This window comes from Ixodes scapularis, unplaced genomic scaffold (genome assembly GCF_016920785.2).
Source record: "Ixodes scapularis isolate PalLabHiFi unplaced genomic scaffold, ASM1692078v2 PGA_scaffold7__128_contigs__length_106722199, whole genome shotgun sequence".
In the NCBI taxonomy this organism is placed as follows: domain Eukaryota; kingdom Metazoa; phylum Arthropoda; class Arachnida; order Ixodida; family Ixodidae; genus Ixodes; species Ixodes scapularis.
Window position 1 is genome coordinate 26,703,401 of NW_024609882.1, and position 21,810 is coordinate 26,725,210.

General features: G+C 45.6%; 1 protein-coding gene across 1 annotated transcript; it reads left to right on the top strand.

Moving 5' to 3' along the window:
- Positions 1-631: 631 nt before the first annotated feature.
- Positions 632-20,066, top strand: LOC8036534 (RAD51-associated protein 1). The gene is made up of 7 exons (XM_029973663.4): positions 632-775; positions 1,267-1,316; positions 1,388-1,553; positions 7,596-7,687; positions 10,529-10,660; positions 13,889-14,017; positions 19,315-20,066. Exons 1-7 carry the CDS (start codon positions 750-752, stop codon positions 19,800-19,802), a joined length of 1,083 nt encoding a protein of 360 aa, XP_029829523.3. The 5' UTR covers positions 632-749; the 3' UTR covers positions 19,803-20,066.
- Positions 20,067-21,810: the final 1,744 nt, after the last annotated feature.

Here is a 21,810-nt window from a genome sequence, read left to right on the forward strand (position 1 = left end):
TCCTGCGACACTGCCCTTTCGTAAAATTTTCCACGTGTTCACAACGGCGAGTCTCAACAATACACAGAGTCTTAAAAAACTTCTTCGGCGAATGACGACGAACGAGTAGAAAACGTGTCTGCAGCACGCTGGAAAACCGCAGCAAGAGGTTAGCAAAACCGCAAATCGTATCCCAAGCGAGTGAAGTCCGGTGGCTTCACTCGCGCTGCAGCGAACAAGCGGGGAAGCGCGATCCAGCAATTGTCATTGAGATCAGCGGGACCGTGTGTCTCTTGGTCAAGGAGGTTGAAATGTGCAAAATTTAGATCTTCTCAAAGTTAAGTAGTTAACAGTACCGTAGTAAAGACGTATAATCTACCAGATCGGGGACATATTTTTATTCAGAGCGTATTTAAATTTACCTTGATTAGTTTCGGCACAAACAGATAAACCCCAATCACTTGTGCTGCCTTCGGACGCTTGCAGTTCTTTCAGAGTGCCTCAATCGTCGTTGGATATTTTTTCGTTGAAATAACATCAAGGGATTTTACAATTGATAGGTTAGTTGCGCTATCTAGTAACGAAGATACGAAATGAACGAACGTTTGCTCTCTCTCTATTCGTATTTATGGTGCCGCGCATGCGCACAGAGCGGCGAAATCCCCAATCGGAGAAGAGCTCAACCCGCCAACATCGAATACTGCGTCCCGCAGTTGCAAATAGTGTTTTCTCTTGGTTTCAGTAAAGTGCCAAACTTTGATGTGGGATTCATGGCTGAAGGGCGGCGATCAGCAAGGTTTGTTGGATGTTCGTGTACCGATGCCGGTCTTCGGAAGGGAAGAGCAAATACTGTCCTTCCGTTCAGACGAAGCGCGCCTTTTGCCAGCTCCTACGCTCAAATCGATCTGTTCGTGCTTGTAACTCCTTGCAAACTTTGTTTTCGTGCAAGTAATTGTATTGTGTTTTTGTTTAGACAGCGGGAAGTTCGTGAGCCCCAGCGGGCGTCTGATGTCCGAGCTGTAGATGAGAAATGTTGCCAGCGCAATACAACCGCTAGCCTGGGGGTATTGAACCGTACTACGTGCATCACGTAGTGGTGATTACACGACCACACGTCAGTATGACGCGTTGGTATGAGGCGAAACCAGATCGAAAGGGGCAGGGGTGGGGATTGAACCCAGGATGCCTGGGTTTTGCAGTGCGAGGCTTTACTTAATTTATGCCAGTTTTTAAGCGCATATCGATCCCTCCTCGGTGTTTGTGCTACCTTGTAAACATTATTTCCAGGTCCCACAAGCCGGTGAACTACGCGAAGCTGGACATTGGCAGCGATGAAGGTGTGTGTTTCGCCTGTTGCTTCTCTGGACAAATGTTAGCAAGGAGTCTTGGTCTGCTTTGTTCCCTTCAGATGACGACTTCAGATCAGCCGAAGCTGCGAACAGCAAGCGCACCAAACAGAAGGACAAAGAAGGCATACCCCCGAAGGACTGCCGCAAGAAAGAGACGGAAAAACTGTCCGCCAAGGATGTCGACAGCACACTTGCGGCCGGAGGTGAAATTGACTCGAAACCAAGGTAACGTCCCTTGACGTTCGGGGTAAATGAGTCGCCACATGCAGACGCAGTATGTGTAAAAGGACACCATAAAAAAATTGGTTTGTGTTCTATGTGATGAACCTTATGGACGGCATAATTACCAGTTACACGGGGGGATATGGAATCGTGTCCGAAGCAATCGTGTAAAAGCATGATGCAATGTTACGAGATTGGGACTCGGGAGAACACATTGCAGCAACTGCCAGCTAAGTTTGTAGATACCTCGTTGTTGCAAGTAGTCACTCAACTGTTTCTCATTTAGTCTGAATGTGCCCATCACCCTCCCGACACTCTCGTGTAATTAGACATGCTCTTAAATTGTTTGTGCCTAGTGCTCTTTGTCACATCTCAAAAGCCATACTAACAGGTTAGCATTGAACGAGACAGGCTTATCTGGCAATAAGCAGGTGAGCTTGGGCTTGGGGAGCCTCAAAACTGGCTGGAAACTTGTTTTCTCATTCTCTCCCCCCCCCCCCCCTCCCCCCCCCCGCCCCTTCCAAGTTTTGGAATTAAATTAATTTATGCACGAAAGAACAAACAATTTGTACGGAGCACGGAAGACAACATTTTTGCGGTGATCCCCTATGCGCACAACCTTTCACACCATTTAAGATCTATCACTGCTAAGTTTGGCACTGATGTTGTCTTTTCATGCCGCATACGCCTCAAACAGATCTCCCAAAGGGTCAATATGAGTGACGTTCCAAAAGGGTGCAGTGTCACACCTGCCAAAAAAGTCTGTTAAGTGTGAAGGCGAGAAGGTTTATTTGATTCCCCTGAGCTGTGGGGCCCTGTAATCGTATTTAAGCGTCTGCCTTTTTTGTGGTTTCCACATCTCTTGTGGTTCGGGCAAGCCAGCGAGCGGGCACTGAGAGAGTAACTAAACATCAGTGCATCACAATTTAACCGGACGATGCGGAAGCCTCCTCCATCTCCGCCCCGTGGTACCGAACGCGCGTGGCATGTGACGACATTGCGACGTCGGTCCTGGCCAGCTCCTGCCTTACGACTGGTCAGAGCCACCAAAAGCTTTTGTTTAGACCAAATACAAAATATAAGTGGCGCAAACTGTTTCAATTATTTATGAAAATAGTTTTTGTTCAGTATTTTAAATCAGAAAAGAAACAAATGCCCTTTATTAAGTACTGGAACAAGAAATGACCCGTCGTGATACCCGCCACCAAGTGGTGGAAAAGTCGGCGCATAGGGGTAGTGGGATCAGGCACTGACGCGCTCCACACATTGCCGTGAAGCGGTGAGCGTAGAAAGGCTCCCGGATATACATGGCGGCGCTGCGTTCGTATGGGCTCGAGGATCCGACCGGCTCCGAGCATTCTGAAGGCTTTCGGTGAGCAGGTTTGGCTTGCAGTTTGGCCGTTTGGCAGCGTGAAGTGGCTCCTGTTCTGAACTGACATTTACCTCGTGTTTGCTGTCTTTTGTGGCCGATGAAGTGTCATGTTGAATTAGTGTTTAATTGCGCAGCAAATGCAATGTGAGCCGCCCTGGCCGCCCGCTTCATACAGCCTATCCAACACGTGCTTTAGTGGCGCCCTCTCGAGCCGTTGAAACGGAGTGCGACAGCCATGAGCGCTCGCTGAGCTTACTACCCCACCTCTAGTTCACGGCTGTCCAAGCCAGGACCAGGGACATCATGAAGGAGGTTATTTTTTGCCTCTTTTTGTAATTTTAATTTGCCTGTAACTTTTACAATAAAATGAAATTTGAGAAAAGAAAAGTTTCACTAAGTTATTACGTTCAGTGCGCTCAGGTTCGGTGCAATTTAAAAACCAGTCAAAAAGTCGTTGCAGGGCCCCTTTAAAGGAAAGGAGCTCCGGCGTCAATTTAATTGTTTTCAACTAAACATATTTTCTGAAGGAGCACAAGAGGTTGAGCCCAGAAGAGCAAGTAAACTTTCCAAAAACTTCTTTAAAAATTTTTAATTGTAGAAATAAAATAGTACCGAAACAAAACTGAAGCTTTACTTGACCGCCATTTTGTTGCGACGTCAGATGTTGCAGAAACATGGGCAGCTCGAGCCTGTTTCCCCCAGCGTCAGAAGCAGTCGAAAGGTCGTCACGATTGTCTGTGCGAAATAATGGGCTACAATTCATCGAGCTTGTCCGAGTCAAGCAGTGGCCAGCACAGCAAAAGATTTCAGGCGATTCTCCATTCGCCTTCGATCCGCTGGCATCACCTCCGAAGGGACCATCCGTGGCGGCTGCATTCGCAATTGGCCAATGCGTGGATCCAGATCCTGTATTGGAGCAAAATGGCATGGAAGGTTTTGTTTGCTAGCATGATGTGAACTGTATTCTAGCTCGATGCACACACACATCAGCCAGCATTTGTGTCCGACCGCTCGAACCACTTTAGTGCATTTCTTTGTAATGTTATTGCACCCCTTAGTACATCACAAATTCCCCCCGCCCTCCATCACATGCCGCAAATAGCCTAAACCAGGCGCAGTCCGCAAGACTGCGGACGCTCATCAGACAACGATGTGGAGGAGAGAGCATCGTCTGCTCTCGGATACAATGTTTGACGTCACAAGCGTTTCTGCTCGTTGTTGCCGGTCGGCAGCCGGCGATTCGGAAGTGTATCCGTAAGCTTCAAAATTCATTTTCTCGAAAAAAAACAACACCAAAAAACAATGAATATTTTAATTAGATATTTCGTAGACATACTCAAGTGTGGATATTTAGTTTGCAGTGAAAGGTTTACAAAACATCCATGACCATCGATATTTCGCCACAACTCACGTTTAAATGGGAACTTTTCAGAATGCTTCGCACACCAACGTGATACTGCATTTTAAAGCTTTTAATCTCAATTTCCAAACACAAAATTTGTTTATTTTATTTTTATTTTCATCTCTTTTCCCGTCTGACATTTCCCTTTTCTTCAACAGCATTTTATGCCTCTTCCAACATTTCTTAACCCCTCTGGGAAAGGGGGGGGGGGGGGGGTTTTGTATTATTCTTGTTTGTTGCTAGTTGCAAGATGCCTCGTTTTGTGCTCCATCCCATTTATTTTTTCGTGTGTAAATTGAACCTTACAAACACGCTTGGCTTTTAATAATTTTGGTTTAAATTAGTTTTAAACACTGTGATCACTTCTACTCTGAAGATTATACAAGTATTGGAAGCACATGGACGGGCACACATTCTCAGTTTTTACTGGTCTTAGAAATTCTCTTAGAAAGTCTCGAGCTTGAAATTGACATATAGACTGACGCACTGCTGTCTGTGCATGTGCACAGACAGCAACTTTGCGAGATGTGGAAGATAGTTGTCTGCACAGTACCACCGCCGCAGGGTGATCTCAGTGCCGTATGTTGGTCTAAACACCAACTCATGTTTACAAACAAACCGGAGCACCTTTAGCGGCATGCTAGATCTGTTGCATGTCCGCGATGGGGTGCAGGCAAGAAGTGTGGCATTCCCCGTGAGCAAACCGTTCAGATACAATGTTATCTGCGTTGGTGTGAGTCTCCGTGGCTCTTTTTTTTGCGTTGCAATTGTTCATTCTACGTCTTCCTAGCAATGTCTGGTTACTTTAGTGGCCCGAGTGAAATGGGCAAGGCTCTTCACGCTGCAAAAATTTGTGTAAAAAACGTGACATACGGCGATTCATCCAGCACGGACGCCACAGAATGGACGTTAAAGCCTGATTCGCATGGTAAGATTCCGCTCAATATTTTCACTTGCGAAGCGCTCACTCTGCAAAAGTAGCGTAGGCGGAACCTGCGCTATTTGTCGTCAAAACTGAAAATTTCGAGCGGAATCGGACCATGTGATTTGGGTGTAACAAATCGGCGATCGTCTCCTGTTACAGTGTTCAATGTCACCTTGTATCTACTGTTCGCACTGAATCGATTTACCCCAGACGCCCTACAACTTTACACGTCTTCAGAGGCCTACAGTTACTTCATATCACAACTATTGTGTCAATAGCACGTATATTCTCCACATGGTCTGTGGACTGTTAACATGGAAAGGCACAGAACGTAATCCGGGTTGCCCAGGCCACTTGACGGTTCTCCCGCGATCATTGTTGGACGATACAAATAAATATCACGACAAGAAGTCGAGACCTCAATCACCCGCACAGGTGTTTGTGGTCTGACGGTGTCTAGTCTCTCTTTTTCACGGCACCTATCCAGATTCTGGGCAGATCGAGGCAGGTAGGAAACATGTTAAAACTTGGGATGCGCAAATATTGAAATTGTTGAATATGAACATGGAAAGGAGGAAGAGGAAAAGCTTTATTTATCTTTGTGTGATCGTTGAGTGGGCAGGATAGAACTACTTCAAATGTTGCATATGTGTGCAGTAGTAAGAAGTGGTGACAACCCTTGTGTTTTGCAGCAAGGGCTGCTTCTTCTGTTGAACCATATTGTTGTGTCGGTTGACTCCCAGACGGCCTGCTTGCGGCATCCTTTTTGTGTTCTTCCATCAACAAAGGGTGTTGTTTCAGGCGGTTTTGGAGAGTAGTGGTTGTCCCCGTTGGCGTTTCAAGAACACTTTCGCACGACTTGCTGAGCTGTCAATGGCCAGGGTTTCGTGTGGCCCTGCCAGAGAAAGCTTTTTCCAGCTTTCACTCTATGCTTGCCAAGTGGCACAGCAGCTGCGGTTTCAGGCCATACTCCGAGAACATGTTCGAACAAGGACAAGAGGAGTTAGCGTGGCTTACAAATTGCCAAACAAAGTGCTCAATGCAGCGGTATATTTATCTTGTCTGGTAGTTGAGTTGTTGCCTATAGTGATTTAGTTTTGTTATAGATGTTTCTCTTTAATTTCCATGTGTTTATAAATAATTTGAGAAAACATTCTTGAGGTAAGCTTATTGTTTGGCCTGTTTTTATTGTGCAAAAAATACATAATGTATACCGCTAAATAAGTAGTACAGAACCTGCTTGATAAAAATAAGGAACTGAAACTACTGCTGCCTTGTGGGGCATATAAGAGTTTTATGCAAACCGGAAACAGAGCCGATACAGAACAGATGATTAATGCATCTTAAGTAGATTTCAGTAAATAAACATTCTGAGATAGTTTAGAATGTTTAGGGCATGTATGGCACATAGATGACTACTTATTTACCCAAATATTCTGATTTCTGTCCGAATATTCAATCTTTTTTAATATTAGGCCAGGGCCAAATATGCAGTTCTTGAATCAATAGTATCGAACAAAGAAAATATTGTATTTGAAATTCCGAATATTTGCACACCCCTACCGTAATACCCGAAGAGGTAGCCTACCTAAGTCCGATAGCAAATCGGATGAAAATAATTGGTAAGCTAGTAACTTTCAGTGTGCCATAAAAAAAAAAGTTTAAAAAAATGCTAGTTTTAGATCTTGTGACCCTTGAAACTTGTGATCACAGGATCGGGCTATGAACCAAAGACGACTGCCCTTCCTAGCCGACAGTGTTTGCTTTTTTCTCACCTTGACTAAGTAACATAGTTTTTGCCAAGGTCACCGTTGACCAGGGCCCTACAATTACTAAACGTGAGCTATCTTTCGGTGTATCCAAAACAAAAAGAGGAAAAAGCAAATCATTTTGAAATTAATGGTGGGCTATCTTTCGGGGGTAGGGCATTACGGTAGTTAAAACTGATCTGGACACCTTTCTCAAATCTTTCAATGCAGCCTCAGTCGGGGCGGTTGGACGAGAAGGCCGGCTTCCACCAAAAAGCATAGCAATGCGTGGCCCACATGGTGTTTTCTGCCCATACCTCACACTAGAAATATGCCTGAAGCGCTGCCGTCGCGGCGTGAGATGGGAGAGTCGAGTTGGTGCATAGGCACTCAAAAATGCAGTGTTGACAAGGGTGGAAACTATGTCTTTAGACTAACGATGCTGGCTTCGACGGTACTGGCAGCCGAAATTTCATGGATTCTAAAGGTTGCCAGATTTGAGGCATGATTGGGTCCACTCTCTTTGATTTATATGGACTAGTGTGGCATGCGTTTAAGCCGTCTCGTTGTCGGCTGCAATCGCTTCGTGCTTTTTCAGGAGGCTTTCTCTGGATGAGAAGCTGTTTGACCGTGATCTCAAGGCTGCCCTAACGCTGTCGCAAATGGAAGCCACATCTCGGACATCAGCAGGTAAGCTGCCCTTGAATCCCCGGAGGAAGAAACATAGTTTTAATTCCTCAAAGCGTCGCATTCTCTGAGCGGAATATACGTGTGTGGCGGTTTTCAACTTGCCGAGAAACGTTGCGCTCTGGAGCGTCGACCGCCCTATAGTTACACCGTAGTTGTCAGTAACTTTTGAGTATGTCGGGACTACCAGAGCAAAATGCCGGGCCGACTGGACGAATTCGCTGTATCCTTGGTGTCTGTGAGAAGCACATTCGGGTAGTGCCACTCTTCGCTTACTGCGGGAACAGTGTGGAAAGAGGGAGGTTCAGAGCTAGCCCCAAACCAGGACTGTGTCGGGAGAGCGACGAACGAGCACGAAGGTTCTGAAAACAAAGACTCGGTTGGCAACTTCTCGATGGTGAGGTTGTAGCACTGCGTCTTCTACGTCGCCTACAGCCGGTTGGCGTGGGTCACAGATTGGACATGACTGCTTCCCAACCTTTGTTGGTGTCCAGCTGAAATTCACGTTCTCACCGACAGAACTCGAGTCCCACCCCAACCCTGACGCGGCATTCCCATTCAGTCTGTGTCCCACACCAACCAATCGTTTGTGACGTAAAAATTCCGGCCTTAGGGTACCTGGAGGTGTTGACTTGGTGCGTTGCATGTCTCGGTAGCGTTGCTGTGCGCAGCTGCGTCAGCATGCAGATGAGACAGCATTGCCAGCGTGCTATCATGATTATGGAAAGAACGGATGGAGCAAAAATTAAGTGGGTTGGGATGCACTCATCATTGATCCAAAGGATCACTCGGGAAATGAAATACTGCTAGCAAAAATCGAATGGGCTGGGAACACTAGAGGTGCAGTGTCGGTGGTAGGGCAGGCACCAGTTGGGCATACTTCATACTTCTCATGCACACGGATAGATGGCGTCCAAACGAGCAGGCTTGCTCTGTGCCAAGCATTACCCGACTGCTCCGTCCAGGGATGGGCAGTATTTCAAATGCAAGTATTTGAAATAAGTATTTCAAATGCAAGTATTTGAAATAAGTATTTCAAATACTTTGTGTATTTTGCATTTGTATTTAATTACAAATTGGGTAATGTATTTGACGTGTGTATTTAAATACTAAAATGTGGGTATTTCAAATACAATTGTAATTAAATACAATTTTGTGGGCGAAAATACATCCCTCAAATTTATTGTCACTGTCCAGAGCAGTAAGAAAACTATGCTCTGCACCGAATGCAGTGTCTCTCAATCAAGCACAAGCATTTAGTGACTTTGTGATTACGGCGCTAGTCCAGGGCAAGAATAGTGACGAAATCAATGTTCACAGGCAGACTGGCTAACTAAGTGCCTCTGACAACCTGTGGTGCTTTCCAGCCTGATTTCCATCCATATTTTTGCCTGGAACATTCTAAATGCGCGGGTCATTCTGATTTTCGTAACTGGTGCGAGTTGGAACAATAAAAAATTCTCTACCTAGTGCTGCGCGTCTTGGTCGTCTCGGTTCTTTGTTGGTCTATACCACCATGTAATCGACAAAAAAAGCTGCTTGAAGCTCTGTACTTTTTTCACCTATTACGTCCAAGCTGATTACATTTTTTTTTTGTGATTATATTTCTATTGCGTTACTAGAGCCTCGCACACTAACTCCCGAGTGTGCGATGCAAAATTAAAATGAGATACCCAGAAACTCGTTGCAGGTGCCCTGAAGTCGCTGACGCAAATTTTGAGGAATGTATTTGGAAAACTATTTGGAGGAGACCAAATACATTTGGTTGTATTTGTATCTTGTACTTAAATGCTTTTTTGGAAATGTAATTAGTTTTGTAATTAAATACATTTTAGACAAAGTATTTAGTATTTGTATTTCTATACATATTTGCATGTATTTTGCCCTTCCCTGCTGGCCGGTATGATACAACTTTATCCCAAGTGTCTCCACAGAGTGACAGCAGGGCCACCTCTAGGAACCTGTTGCAATTTCTGGGAACTTTAGGTGTCTGCATTTTTGGTAAAGGGGCAGAATGACATGCTTCTGGGATTTGCGGGGGTTTAAAATTTTCAAAATAATTTAATTTGAAAGCATATGTTTTGCTGTGCTTTGGTATGTGTATAGCATGTAGCATAAAAAGGCGACTTGTGTAAACTGCTGGCAGCCTCTTTGTTGTTTATGATATTTGCATCATGACAAAATAAAACTTGTATACAGATAACCGAGACTGTGACCATTTTGTTGGTTTTAGGTTTTAGTTTTACAGCTCAATCGGGGCATGGGGGTTGGCAGCACTGTGCAACAAGTTAATTTTGATCAAAGCTTGATACTTCTGTTATCGAAGCGAACATCTGCTTATGCAGGGTGTCCCCGAAAACATTAAGTCTTTTTTCACTAGAAAAATAAACTATGCATCGCTAAGTGCTCAGTTTTTACCTAAATTCAGGTCTAGCAATCCAAATCAGATTCCCAAGTTTGAGACCTTGTCGCTATCCATTTCAAAAGATATCAGTAATTTTCAGAAATCTTTTTAAGGGGGGAATGGTGGCCGATAAAACTCGTAAAGGTGAATGGCGTCAGCTACCGAGAACAAGCCCCATTTTACCGTTGAAATTTTAAAAAAATCGCACTCCTTTTTAATCGGATAACGGCAAGCTCGGAAACTTTGGCGTCTGGTCCGGATCGGTATGGCTACATTTGAGCAGAAACTGTGCGTTTTGCAATGCATAATTTAATTTTGCTGTAAAAAAAAAAAAAAAAAAATTTTTTTTCGGGGCACGTTTTTTGTACTGGCCAGAAAAATAATGGACCAGTGTCCATACTTGACGTTGAACCTTGTGTGTTTCTGTCTGCTTTGCTCAGGGGTGCTTCACTTGGAGACTGACTGCGTTGTTGCTACCGAGAATTTGGAGGTGGCCGGAGAGGTGGAGGTGGAGAGCAGCTGTGATGCAGGGGCCTCCGTCGTGCCAGGCATGGACCAAGTATTGCCTAGTGGTAAGCCACACTTTTTGTAGACTAAATTGCTTGCACAGATGAATAGACTTCCTGAAATGTCCTCTTCAGAGGACGTTTCAGGAATTGAGGGTCGTTTTGTGCAACTGTTGTTTGATTGAATGGTGTTTTTAAAGTTGCTTTAGGTTTCGACCGTAGTACATTGTGGACACAAACTGAGAAGTCTATTGTATGAGGCGTTTGGAAAGACATGCGCAGCACTTTTTTCACCGCAGAAACTGGGTACTGACAGCTGAACGTTCAGTCTCTGCTTAAATGTAGAGCTAGCAATTGGTACCAGATGCAAAAGCTTCTGGACATGCCATTATATATTTAAAGGAAATGATGTCTGAAAATTTTTACTGAAAATTTGCGAAGGATTGCGTAAGGTGTGCTGTGATTGATAGCAATAGCTGCTGCATTGTGAAAAGGCACAGTAATGTGATTGCTGCGCCAAACTGTCCCAAGTGGCTAACTTTGCTACATCCTGCTACATGTTGCCAAAATATGGGTAATCTGCGCCAAGCCTGCGCCAAAAACAATTTTCGGTCGCCTTTCAAAATGGAAACGTGTGTTATATGTGGCGCGAGTGCCTGCCCGACACAAAGTACCCCTGCATCAATTCTCCATACGGTCTTGCATGCTTGCATGGTTTTCTCACCGTCTTGCCTTTTACGCTTATGTCGTCTGTGGGTCTTGTCTCGCGTCTTTTTTTTTTAAATATATTTTCAACGATAGACGCAGGTGTGTGTGGACGCTCCAACACTAGCGTGCCGGGTACCAGCCGTGCCTTCATGCTGTGAAACGAAACCATGTTTTTGCGTGGCGGGAGTTACTTTGTAAGCTAAAGCACTTGCTCCTGAAAGCAATGGCCAAGGGAAAACTATATTTGGTTCCTGCCTTCCAGTCACCGTGGTCGCGCGACGTCGGGTGTTGCCCTGCTGCAGATATGGTACTTTCTAAAATGAAACTAAGTGCCACCACATGTTCATCAACATTCCTGTTCTTGTTTAAATCGTACGTTGCTACAAAAATCCCTCTTTACCTCAAAGACTGCAGTGTCGAAGCATTGATTACCTAAGTTTCGTTTGGTGGGCTTTCTTTCGAGAGGGACCCCGGTACATGAAAACTCTGCCGCGAAAGAAAGTTGGTGAAGAGAAGTGAGCTAAAGCAAAGAAGGCAATGTCTGTACGCTGAACCCACACAGCGCACTTGTTTGTCTCGAGTTCAGTCGTTGCACAAAGCGCCCCAAGAACTTCTTGACCCTGGCTCGCGATGTCCTACATCGATGTGCTCAGGTTCTTTTTTTGTATGTGTCTTTAGCTTGTACCTTGTTTGCCGGCCTGGCAAGCACGCGCCGCCGGACTGTCATATGCTCCACAAATACATTTCGCATACAATTTTGAGAACCAGTTGGCGATGGAGCGGAGGCATGGCTTTGGTTTTGATTGAACAGCCGTTGTCTCCGCTCACGCGACGAGGCATGTGCAGCTGCAAGCCTGCCGAAGTTGCCCCCACGTGCATGTGAATATGATAGCATGACAGAGGCACCAGCTGGGATGCTTGCAATTCATTGTTTTACGTTTGCTTACTTTTGACGAAAATCTGGCACGTGGAGAAACAATAAAACGGTGGCAACCGGTTTTTCGGAATTGCTCAACAATGCCTACAGCACTGTACACTTGTGGGATGTCTCAGCAGTAAAAACACAAGCAGCGAGTTCCGTCAGAACTTGTCACATCAGAACACAACGCAACACAAAGTGCCCTTCGCTTGTACAGTACTTCAAACGGATATTTTTATTTTTCTAAGAATACCTGCTCCAAAAGCCACTTTTGCTGCTCCAAAACACTGTGTTGGTTGCTCCAAAGGCCACTATTGCTGCTCCAAAACACTTTTTTGGCTAGGGGGGCAAGGGGGGGTGAGAGAGCAGTGCCTCTGCTGTAGAGTGGGGTTTTGCCTTTGTACATGAGCATTTTTTGCTGGGAGGGGTACTAGCAGCTACCGCTGCCAAGAACAGCGGCCAACGAGTGCCATCTACTATTGAAAACGGGCCCCATTTTCTCGTTATAACTTTCGAAAAATCGCTTATAACTTTTTAATCAAATAACGGTAAGTTCTGACATTTTGGCATCTGGTTCCAAGTGCTGGTGCTACGTTTAGGCAGGGACAAAGCGTTCGGCAAAGGATAGTTCGTTTTTGCAGTGACAAAAGCCTGTTCTCTTTTTACTGAAGCACCCGGTACTACTGCTGTTATCAGTTGATCAGTGCGGTGCTCACTTTGCTTAAAAATAATCTGCTCCTAGAGGTAAGCACTACCACAAGTAAGCGGTGTTTTGACAAAAAGCCCATTGTCGTGTGCTCCTAACTGAGTTTCTGAAACGTGGCGGTTAATCAAGTTGCAGTCTCTTAAATGGCAATCGCTAAAGTGACTGTTATGTGAACAATTATTGGTTGGGCTATCGGTATTCTTTTTATATATTTTTAGACCGTATTCAATCGTAGCTTGCAATTAATTTCTTCATCACTGTTTCTAAAGACTGACATGCAAGGTAATTTTTTTGCAGGTAAGGTTATCCTTTTAGCATCCTCCCATCCTATGCTGCACAATGAACCAATTGCCACCTGGGCGGTGAATGGTGTACAAAATGGGGGTGAGGAGAGTGTGAAGCGTTGTCGGTTTTCAATGGAGACCTTAGTTCACTCTGCAGTAATGTGAAAGGGATCAGCTTTCAAGCTTAGGAAAGTCTGTTTGCTTCTATCAGTGTGCCCTAATTCTGAATTCAAAACGTTTTGACCTGGAAGTTTTTGGTGCACAGGCTGCATCATTTATGCCCTTTTCGAACTGAAAAGGCTGGGATCAGGAAAACGTAATTCAGTTTGAGGCAGTGCATATCTCATTCATTCCTACTACCAGGAGTCAATGAGATCTGTGCCTTCTTCAGCACTTCGTGTAGCTGCTAAGATAGTGTCGGGCATTGTTAGACCGACGAGTGCCGGGGGTCGAAGCATTTTTTTTCCACATACAGCACTAGCTCCGCCAACAGCTTGTGCTTACAGTTCGCGTTCGTGTGCAATGCCAGAATATTAATAGATTTAAATATTGGAGAACTTTGTGATTTGGCTCTAGAATGGCCTGCTCGTTGAACAGTCGAGTATGTTGCGACGGGAAGTGTCGAGCTTGTAGGCACAGCTCTGCAGGGAGGCATTGTTTGGTGGCTCTTGAAACAGGGCAAGAGTTGGAATCAACGCCGCCTCCAGACACAGCTGGGGACCTTGAGAGCACGGAAGCATCGGATAGCTCGGAGGAAGAGTTCTGCAGCCCTCGCTCCAAGCGCAGAAAGTGCTCTACCAAGCAAGGTAATGTTCTTGTGTTTGATGCCTTGGCCATTCCTCTGCACACACTTTGTCTCTTCTTTTTACTTTGAGCAATTCCCTTTCATTCTGGGCGGCTAACAGTGTTGTGACGTGTAAGCTCACATCTTTTATAATTTCATCAATCTGCTTTATCTCTCAGCTGCACGGTTTATGACAGTCTGAATCGTGTGGAACCACTGATCTCTATGACGATTTGCTGGATCGCTAATAGCCCCTCCGCAAATGCGGCCTCTGGTGAGCCATCCTATGTCACCTGCTCTAGCACTGTTAAGCCTAGACAGTTACCATGGTCAGTGGCGTAGCCAGGAGATTGTTTCAGGAGGTGTTTTTCTTTGCTCACGCCGTTCAAAAGACAAAGAAGAAAAAAAAAAAAAAAGACGAGAGGAAAAGAATTAGCTATTTTCCTGTTTCTTAGAAGACGAAAATTCAACCTTTTTTGCCACATATGTTTATCGAAAACACACACGCCTGAGACTCTGTTCGTCTAATCTTTAAAAAGAAAAACTTTAATGTTGAACAACAAAAACATGCAATCATCACTTAGAATAATGTGCTTTGAACAAAAAAATTCAGATGGCTCACAAAATATTGCGGTGCATAGACTTCTCTGCGGAACATTCAGGTATCCAATATTGAAAGCTATGGAAGAGTGTCAGAATAGCAAAGATTAGGATGCGACTAAGCATAAAACTGCAGTGCGCACTGGAGCAATAAGCAAGTGAACCGTCGCGCTCATTGTTCCTGCACGGATCACATTTTTTTAGAAATGATTGCTTTATGGTCATTTTTTGGGTTCTTTCTGTTCTTCGTTGTTATTTTACGGGAAAGCGGCTGAGAAAAGTACTAGTTCCTATCATTCTCTGGGTTCTAAACATATAGTCACAGCCACCGTCGGTCGACAGAAAGAAGCGAGAGGACCCTTTCGGGGCTGACTTGAATGTTCCGGTGAATGTTAAGAAGCGCAACCCCCAGCCAGCACTCCTGAGATGTTGAAGCTCTCGAGTGTGGCTCAAGTTTTCAAAGTTCCAATTCAGCGTTGCTGAAGGTGACCAGAGTAGGCGGTTTACATTGGGATACGAGGATGGATGAATGTTACTGCAGTGATGTGATTGCTGTGCCAATTGTGCCAAACTGCGCCAAGGGGCTAACCCTGCTACATCCTGCTACCTTTTGCCAAAATATGGGTAATCCGCACCAAGCCTGCGCCAAAAAACCAATTTAGGTTGCGTTTCGAAACCGAAGCTTAACTGAGTACCATAATTGGGCCTGCATGTGTTATGTGGCACAAGTGGCCACCCGACACAAAGTACCCTGCATCAGTTGTCCATTGGGTCTTGCATGGATTTCCTGCCATCTCGCGTTTTGCTCTCTCGTCGCCTCGTGGGTCTTGTCCCGCGTCTTTTTTTAAAATATTTTCAATGATATACGCGGGTGTGTGCGGACGCTCCGACGTTAGTGTGCCGGGTGCCAGCCATGCCCTCATGCTGTGAAACGAAACCACGTTTTCTGCGCAGCAAGTAAACTAGTAACGGCTGTGGGAAAACTAGGTTTGCTCCCTGCCTTCCAGTCACCGTGGTTGCGCGATGTCGGGTGTTGCTGTCCCCACGTCGCCGCAGGTATAGCGATTTCTAAACTGAGACTAAGTACAACTGCATGTTCGTCAACATTCCTGTTCTTGTCTAAATCATACTTTACTGCAAAAATCCCTCTTTAACTCAAAGACTCCAGTGTCGAGGTATAGATTACCTAGGTTTCTCTCTGTGAGCTTTTTTTTTCGAGAGGGACCCCGGTACGGGAAAAAATTTGCCGCGAAAGAGAGTTGGTGAGGAGAAGTGAGGCTAAAGCAAAGAAGGCAATGTCTGCACGTTGAACCCGCACAGCGCGCTTGTTTGTCTCAAGCTCAGTTGTTGCAGAAAGCGCTCCAAGAACTTTTTGACCCTGGCTCACGATGTCTTACATGGATGCACTCAGGTACTTTTTTTTTGGTGTGTGTTTAGCATGTACCTTGTTTGGCGGCCTGGCAAGCACGTGCCACTGGACTGTTTTTTTGTTGTATTCTCGACAGTTACATTTTGCATACAATTTTGAAAATCAGTTGGCGACGGAGCCAAGTGGCATGGTTTCGGTTTTGATCGAACAGTTGTTGTCTCCGCTCGCTCGATGAAGCACGCGCAACTGCAAGCCTGCCGAAGTTGCCCTCATATGCATATGAACATGATTGAACGACAGAGGCACCAGCCGGAACGCTTGCAATCCATCGTTTTACGTTTGCTTACTTTTGACAAAAATCTGGCACGTCGGGAACCAGTAAAACGGTGGCAAGTGATGTTTCGGAATCGCTCGGCAATGCATACAGCACTGTATACTTGTGGGATGTCTCAGCAGTAAAAATACGAGCAGTGAGTTTTGTCACAACACGTCACATCAGAACATAACACTACACAAAGTGCCCTTCGTTTGTACAGCACTTAAAACAAATATTTTTATATTTCTTAGATTATCTGCTCCAAAACACTGTCTTGGCTGCTACAAAAGCCACTTTTGCTGCTCAGAAACACTGTTTTAGTTGCTACAAAGTCTACACTTTCTGCTACAAAACATAGTTTTTGTTGCTCCAAAGGCCATATTTGCTGCTCCAAAACACTGTTTTGGCTGCTCCGAAAGGTGCTCCAAAATGGCTTTGGCCAATCACATCGCTGTTAATGGCTATATCCTTTTAACGGGGGGTAGCTTGCGCCACCTAGCCTAAGTCTAAAAAGACAAACATGATTCCTCCCGCCCTTCTAAGCCAATTTTCTTCCCCTATCACCAGGCAGTGTGGAATATCACCAGGATGACCTCTGGGGGATCGGGCTAAAAAAAAACTAAAAAACATCACTCCCCGCCTTTTCCCCCCTGCAAGGGAGTTGCCAGTTTTTCTCTGGTCAAACCTTGTCAGCGTTAACCCAGCACCGGACCCACTGAAGAACTGGGTTGAGACTTTGGGCCGGAGCCACGTGGGAGGGAGTGCCAATTTTCCCCTGTTCCGCCTGTCCCCAGCTGTGCTAGTTGTGTATCATTCAATATTCCCTAGATAATTTCCACCAATCTTCTAATCGCCTCTTTGTTATTGTAATCCTTTTCTCTTCCGTCCTTCCATCATCGCCAGCGAAACCCAGGGCTCCGGCCAAATCTGTTGTCTTTTCAGGGAGGGCAGGGCAATGCCTCCGGGCAATGGCAAGTTGCCTGTACTGCGGAGACATGTTTAGCAGCGTGGTCCGTCTACATCTGCGTTCAAACCGGAACTTCTCCAGGCAGTTTGTGAAATGAATGCTCCGCAGTCCGCACAGGCTGGAGATTTGCTCGAAGCCGAGGCTGGTGACATAGAGACCGATGTCGTTAGCCACAACATGGCTCTCGCCTAGTGAGGACGATGCTGTCTGACGTGAAGGTGCCGACTCTGTTGGTGACGTTGGTGGCACGCTTGAAGTCGTAGGTCTGTTATCATTCTTGAAAAAATTGTGAAGCAACAGCTTGGCCCATTTGATAGAATTAATTTTTTAGTCTCTCTCGCTCATTATTTTTTTTTTCTCTTTTGTTAAAGGATGTTTTTTTTGTTTATATTTTGGTTGGTGTATTATTGGAACTAAAGGAGTGCAGCCGAGTAAACCTTGGAGAGATGGGACGAAAAGAAGAAAAACGTTAAGCTTTGTCCTTTCGTCTTCCCGTTTTCCCCTCACTGTTTTGAGTCCTTGAGCCTTGAAGAGTAGGGGGTAGTCAGGTTGCCCGCATTCTCCTAGGCAAGGCCAGCATCCATCAAGGTCAGGATATCACGGCTTTTCTGACGTCGGGAGCTGAGCCATTCACACCTGCGAGCCTGAAGAAAGGCTTCGGTTCCGGCCGAGCTTGGCGAGAGCTCTTCGGAGAGCCGGAGCCGGACTTGTGTTTCTCACACAGTCCACAGACAGTGTCATTATCTTTGTCTTGCTTTGGAATGCTGAGGGCCCGGCCCCTCGTTGTAGTGGTTTGTCAAACAGAAAGAGAAACACGTAGGATTTTTAATGCTGTGACAAAACCACAAAGCACGAAAAGAAAAAAAAAAAAAAAAAATGACAGTGGAAAGGGGGAAAGTGGAAAACCATGAAATTTCGGGGGGTGTTTTGACCAAAGGTTGCCCCCCCTCCTTTCCTGGCTAAGCCACTGACCATGGTTGCCATCTGTAGGTCACCTGACAACAGACTCAAAGGTCATGTGATGACAGCCTTGACAATGCTTCAGCGGATGACGTAAGATGGCTGACTGGTGGCCGCAATCGCGCAGCGCAATGGGCTCAAAGCTGGGATTCGCGATTTGGCAAATCATCATAGAGGTCGGTGTGCGGAACTTTGAAAACCGTTTGTAGTAACAGATGTATGAAATTAAGAGGAAGCGCAGTATTCGGAACTTTGAATGAGTGTTATGGCTGCAAGCTTGCACCACTTTTCAACAGATGATGCACGTGAAGACGTGTATAGTAGCATCCACAAGTCTTGGCCTGTTGTGAGAAAGCACTTGCAAGAGTTTAGATAATCTTTATCTACTCAAAATTAACAATTCAATACATTCATCCTTTTCACCGTTTTTAAGTTTTGGGGAGTTTCCGACCCTCGACTGCTTAATTATTTTAAAAATTACCTTTGTTGCCTTCAAAATCAAATTTATAGCCACAAACAGGATGGGAGCAAAATGATAACAAAATCAGTGCTGCCATTTGTTGGCACAGTTGCAAACTGAATCATGAGCGAGCCTGGTTCATCCAAAATGATTGAGTGCATGAACCAAGGAAAGCAGACGAGCTATACCCATCCTGAATGATTTGGGGATGTCTCCACATTGACAAGCTAGGCTCATCCAAAACGGTTAAGGAGTTAACCTCTTTGAGAGAGAGGCAGCTTAGTTGCAGCAATTCAGTGACATTCGTTACTGATCTATGCTGCAGAATCCTAAGCAGTTAGCAGGGCTCATGCCACATTCAGACTTGCAACCTTCAGTATACGTTAAAATGACATTGCCTCGTTGAATTACCTTGTCGAGAGACTCCAGAAGATTTTTCAGCATCACCAACACTACGCGGTGAGGTGCCATATGATTTTCCAATTATACCGAACTCCCCAGTCATAATTGTTTGACTGCTAGCAGCTTTTAAATATTGCCCAATTTTCCCCTCATGATGGGCTCTTTTACTATGGTTTCCATGCATCTTTGTTCTTCCCCACATAACAGCCGTCAGCAAGCAAGTTCCGTTTATTTCTGAAATGCAGGTGCCACCACAGCAGGGAGAAATACGCCAAGCCGACCTGCCCGCTCAGTGCCCGACGTCAAAACCGCCTCAAGCCCAGCGACTTTGAAGCAGCATCCCACACGAGCCACCATCAAGCCCAATCCAGCAGAAGCCGCCGTCAATCCGCCTTCCGCACCAGCCACTTTCAAGCCACTTTCAACGCCAGGGGCTTGCAAGCCGCTTCCAACACCAGCTGCTTGCAAGTTGCAGCCAACATCAGCCACTAACAAGCCACTTCCAACACCAGCTGCTTGCAAGCCGCAGCCAACACTGGCCACGATTGCTGCGACGGAGGGCAGGCGCCACTCCCCGTCGCTCCCTGCAGCAAGTATCCACAAAAACGTTCCGAGGAGTGTGCCCACGAGTTCTGGCAACAGGGTTGGCACTGGCACAAGCAGCATTCGGCTCGGCCTTTCTAGGAAAGGGCTCAAGGAACCACTTCATCGGGTTGTAAAAGTGGTGCCTTGACCCCACAGGTTCCCCGGGCAAAGCATTGTCTTACATGGACCAGCCTCTGCATGAGAAAACTACTACGAATGAGGTACGCATAATTTAGAGATTTATTGTAAGTATACAGTGAAGTGCTTCAGGGTGCTGTTATGTGATTGAGTACAAAGACCCACAGAGATGCTGGTTCTGTATTTATGGAGTTAGGGCAGTTTAGATCTTTCTCTTACTGCTATTTTATCCTGCATACGACATCTGCCTGATTAAATAAAGTGATGTCTATCCAAACTTTTCAGTTCCTGGCGGGTCGAGCGGCGTAAATGTTACTTTGAACATTTCTGTATCCCTTGCCACTGGTGCATTTTGCCACTTCCTGGTTGACTGTGTTGTAAGGAATTAGGACAGTCCTCAAATAGCATACAGAATTGCATAGATTCAAAGCATTAGCTGATCTTCTTAGAGCTTCTATAGGCCTACTGCGCTGGGGTGGTACAAGCTCACCTGACTGGGCCTCGCACTTCTAATGGCTACTTCACTGAGCTTTTGTATTTCTGTATACTGCTGAAGAACAGAAAGACACCTTTCAATGTCCAAAATCGACTAGATTTAACGTTGCAAGACAATCGAAAGTGCGAGATTCATGCCACCACGTTTGCTTGGTGAGGTAAAAACATCTGGCATCCCAACACTTTTTTTTTCTTCTTTGGAACACGTGAAACAGTGTCTCTTGGCTCACGCTGTTAGGGTGTGAACACACCAGCAAGTCTCAGCTGTCACGTGACAGCTTTTGTCGCAAGTCGCGAAGCGACAGGTTTGGAGCAGTTGCTTCCAGACCAAATTTTGCGACTTGTTGCCGAGTTGCTAGGCAACTGAACAAATCAGCAGTGCCTTGGAAGTGGCGTGAGTGCGCCTCTCGTTTGTTTACATTTGGCACATCGTACTTCTGTGAGAGTAGTACCACCATGTCCGTTCAAAGCCTCGGTGGCCTCGGTGCAGAACCACAGAAATCTGTGGCGCGGCTCTGGTCAGTGGTATTAAAGAGTACCGAGTGCTTTATAAATGCAGCACCCCGATTTGTACGAGTTCCCGAAAAAGAACTCGGTCTTGCAGCAAGACCGTGCCACTTTTCGACAGGCATGTGCTGCAACGCGGTAGCTCGTGCGAGTGCATGCCGATGTAGCGATTGTGCTTCTTTGTAAGGTTTCGTAGGACTCACGTCAACATATTACGAGTCTTTTTTATATGGCAATGACGACGCATGTGTAGCTATGATGCAACGAAAATGGAAGCGAAATGCGAACCCAGGTTGGTGGCAGTGTGCACTGAATCGGCGGCGGCTCCCTAAGCTTCGAAGAAGCGACTCGCCGATAGTGACTCTCCGATCGCCAGCAGTGTGACCGTTGGGACTCGGTAGTCGCTCATCGCACGTCGCTAGTCACTCTCGCAACTGTTGCTTAGTTGCCAGTGTGAGCATGCCTTTAGCATCTTAGCTTTGACCTGTGCTTTGACGGCATTCAAATTTTTGTTGTTTCTTTGTCATTTCCTCATGATCTCGCATTCCACACCATGCACGCTTCCACATCTGTGGCAGTTTGAGATGCTCAAGCTTTGAGATGCTCAAGTTTGTTCTACCCGAAGCAAGTCCTCACAAGTTCCTTTTTGCAGCACCCCCTGGGCAGTGCAGGTGGCCTATTGTAAGAGTTTTCATGGCTTGTTGACTCGAATGATCTTAACATACAAGATAGAAAATCAGCTAGATGTTGACAGTAACTTGAAAAATAAATTTGTTGATTGTGTGAGCTAGGTGCCTCTCTTAGTATTCTCATCAATTTATACTTCAAGTAATTGGCGGGAATGAAATCTTCAATATTTTATTGCAGGTGATAGTGATATTAAGACTATGTGTGTACTTACAATCGATTTCCAAGTTATATTTAATTTGTGTAGTCGTGTCCTAGCTCATGTCGGTTTTGAGAGGAGGCGGTACTTGGCAGATTTATAACTGGAAAGGTCACCAGGACCCGCACAG

Excerpts from the sequence above, each read along its gene's own strand:
- LOC8036534 (XM_029973663.4), top strand. The coding sequence starts at position 750 with ATGGCTGAAGGGCGGCGATCAGCAAG. Across the intron at positions 776-1,266 it reads GAAGGGCGGCGATCAGCAAG|GTCCCACAAGCCGGTGAACT; the intron begins GTTTGTTGGATG and ends CATTATTTCCAG. Across the intron at positions 1,554-7,595 it reads GAAATTGACTCGAAACCAAG|GAGGCTTTCTCTGGATGAGA; the intron begins GTAACGTCCCTT and ends GTGCTTTTTCAG.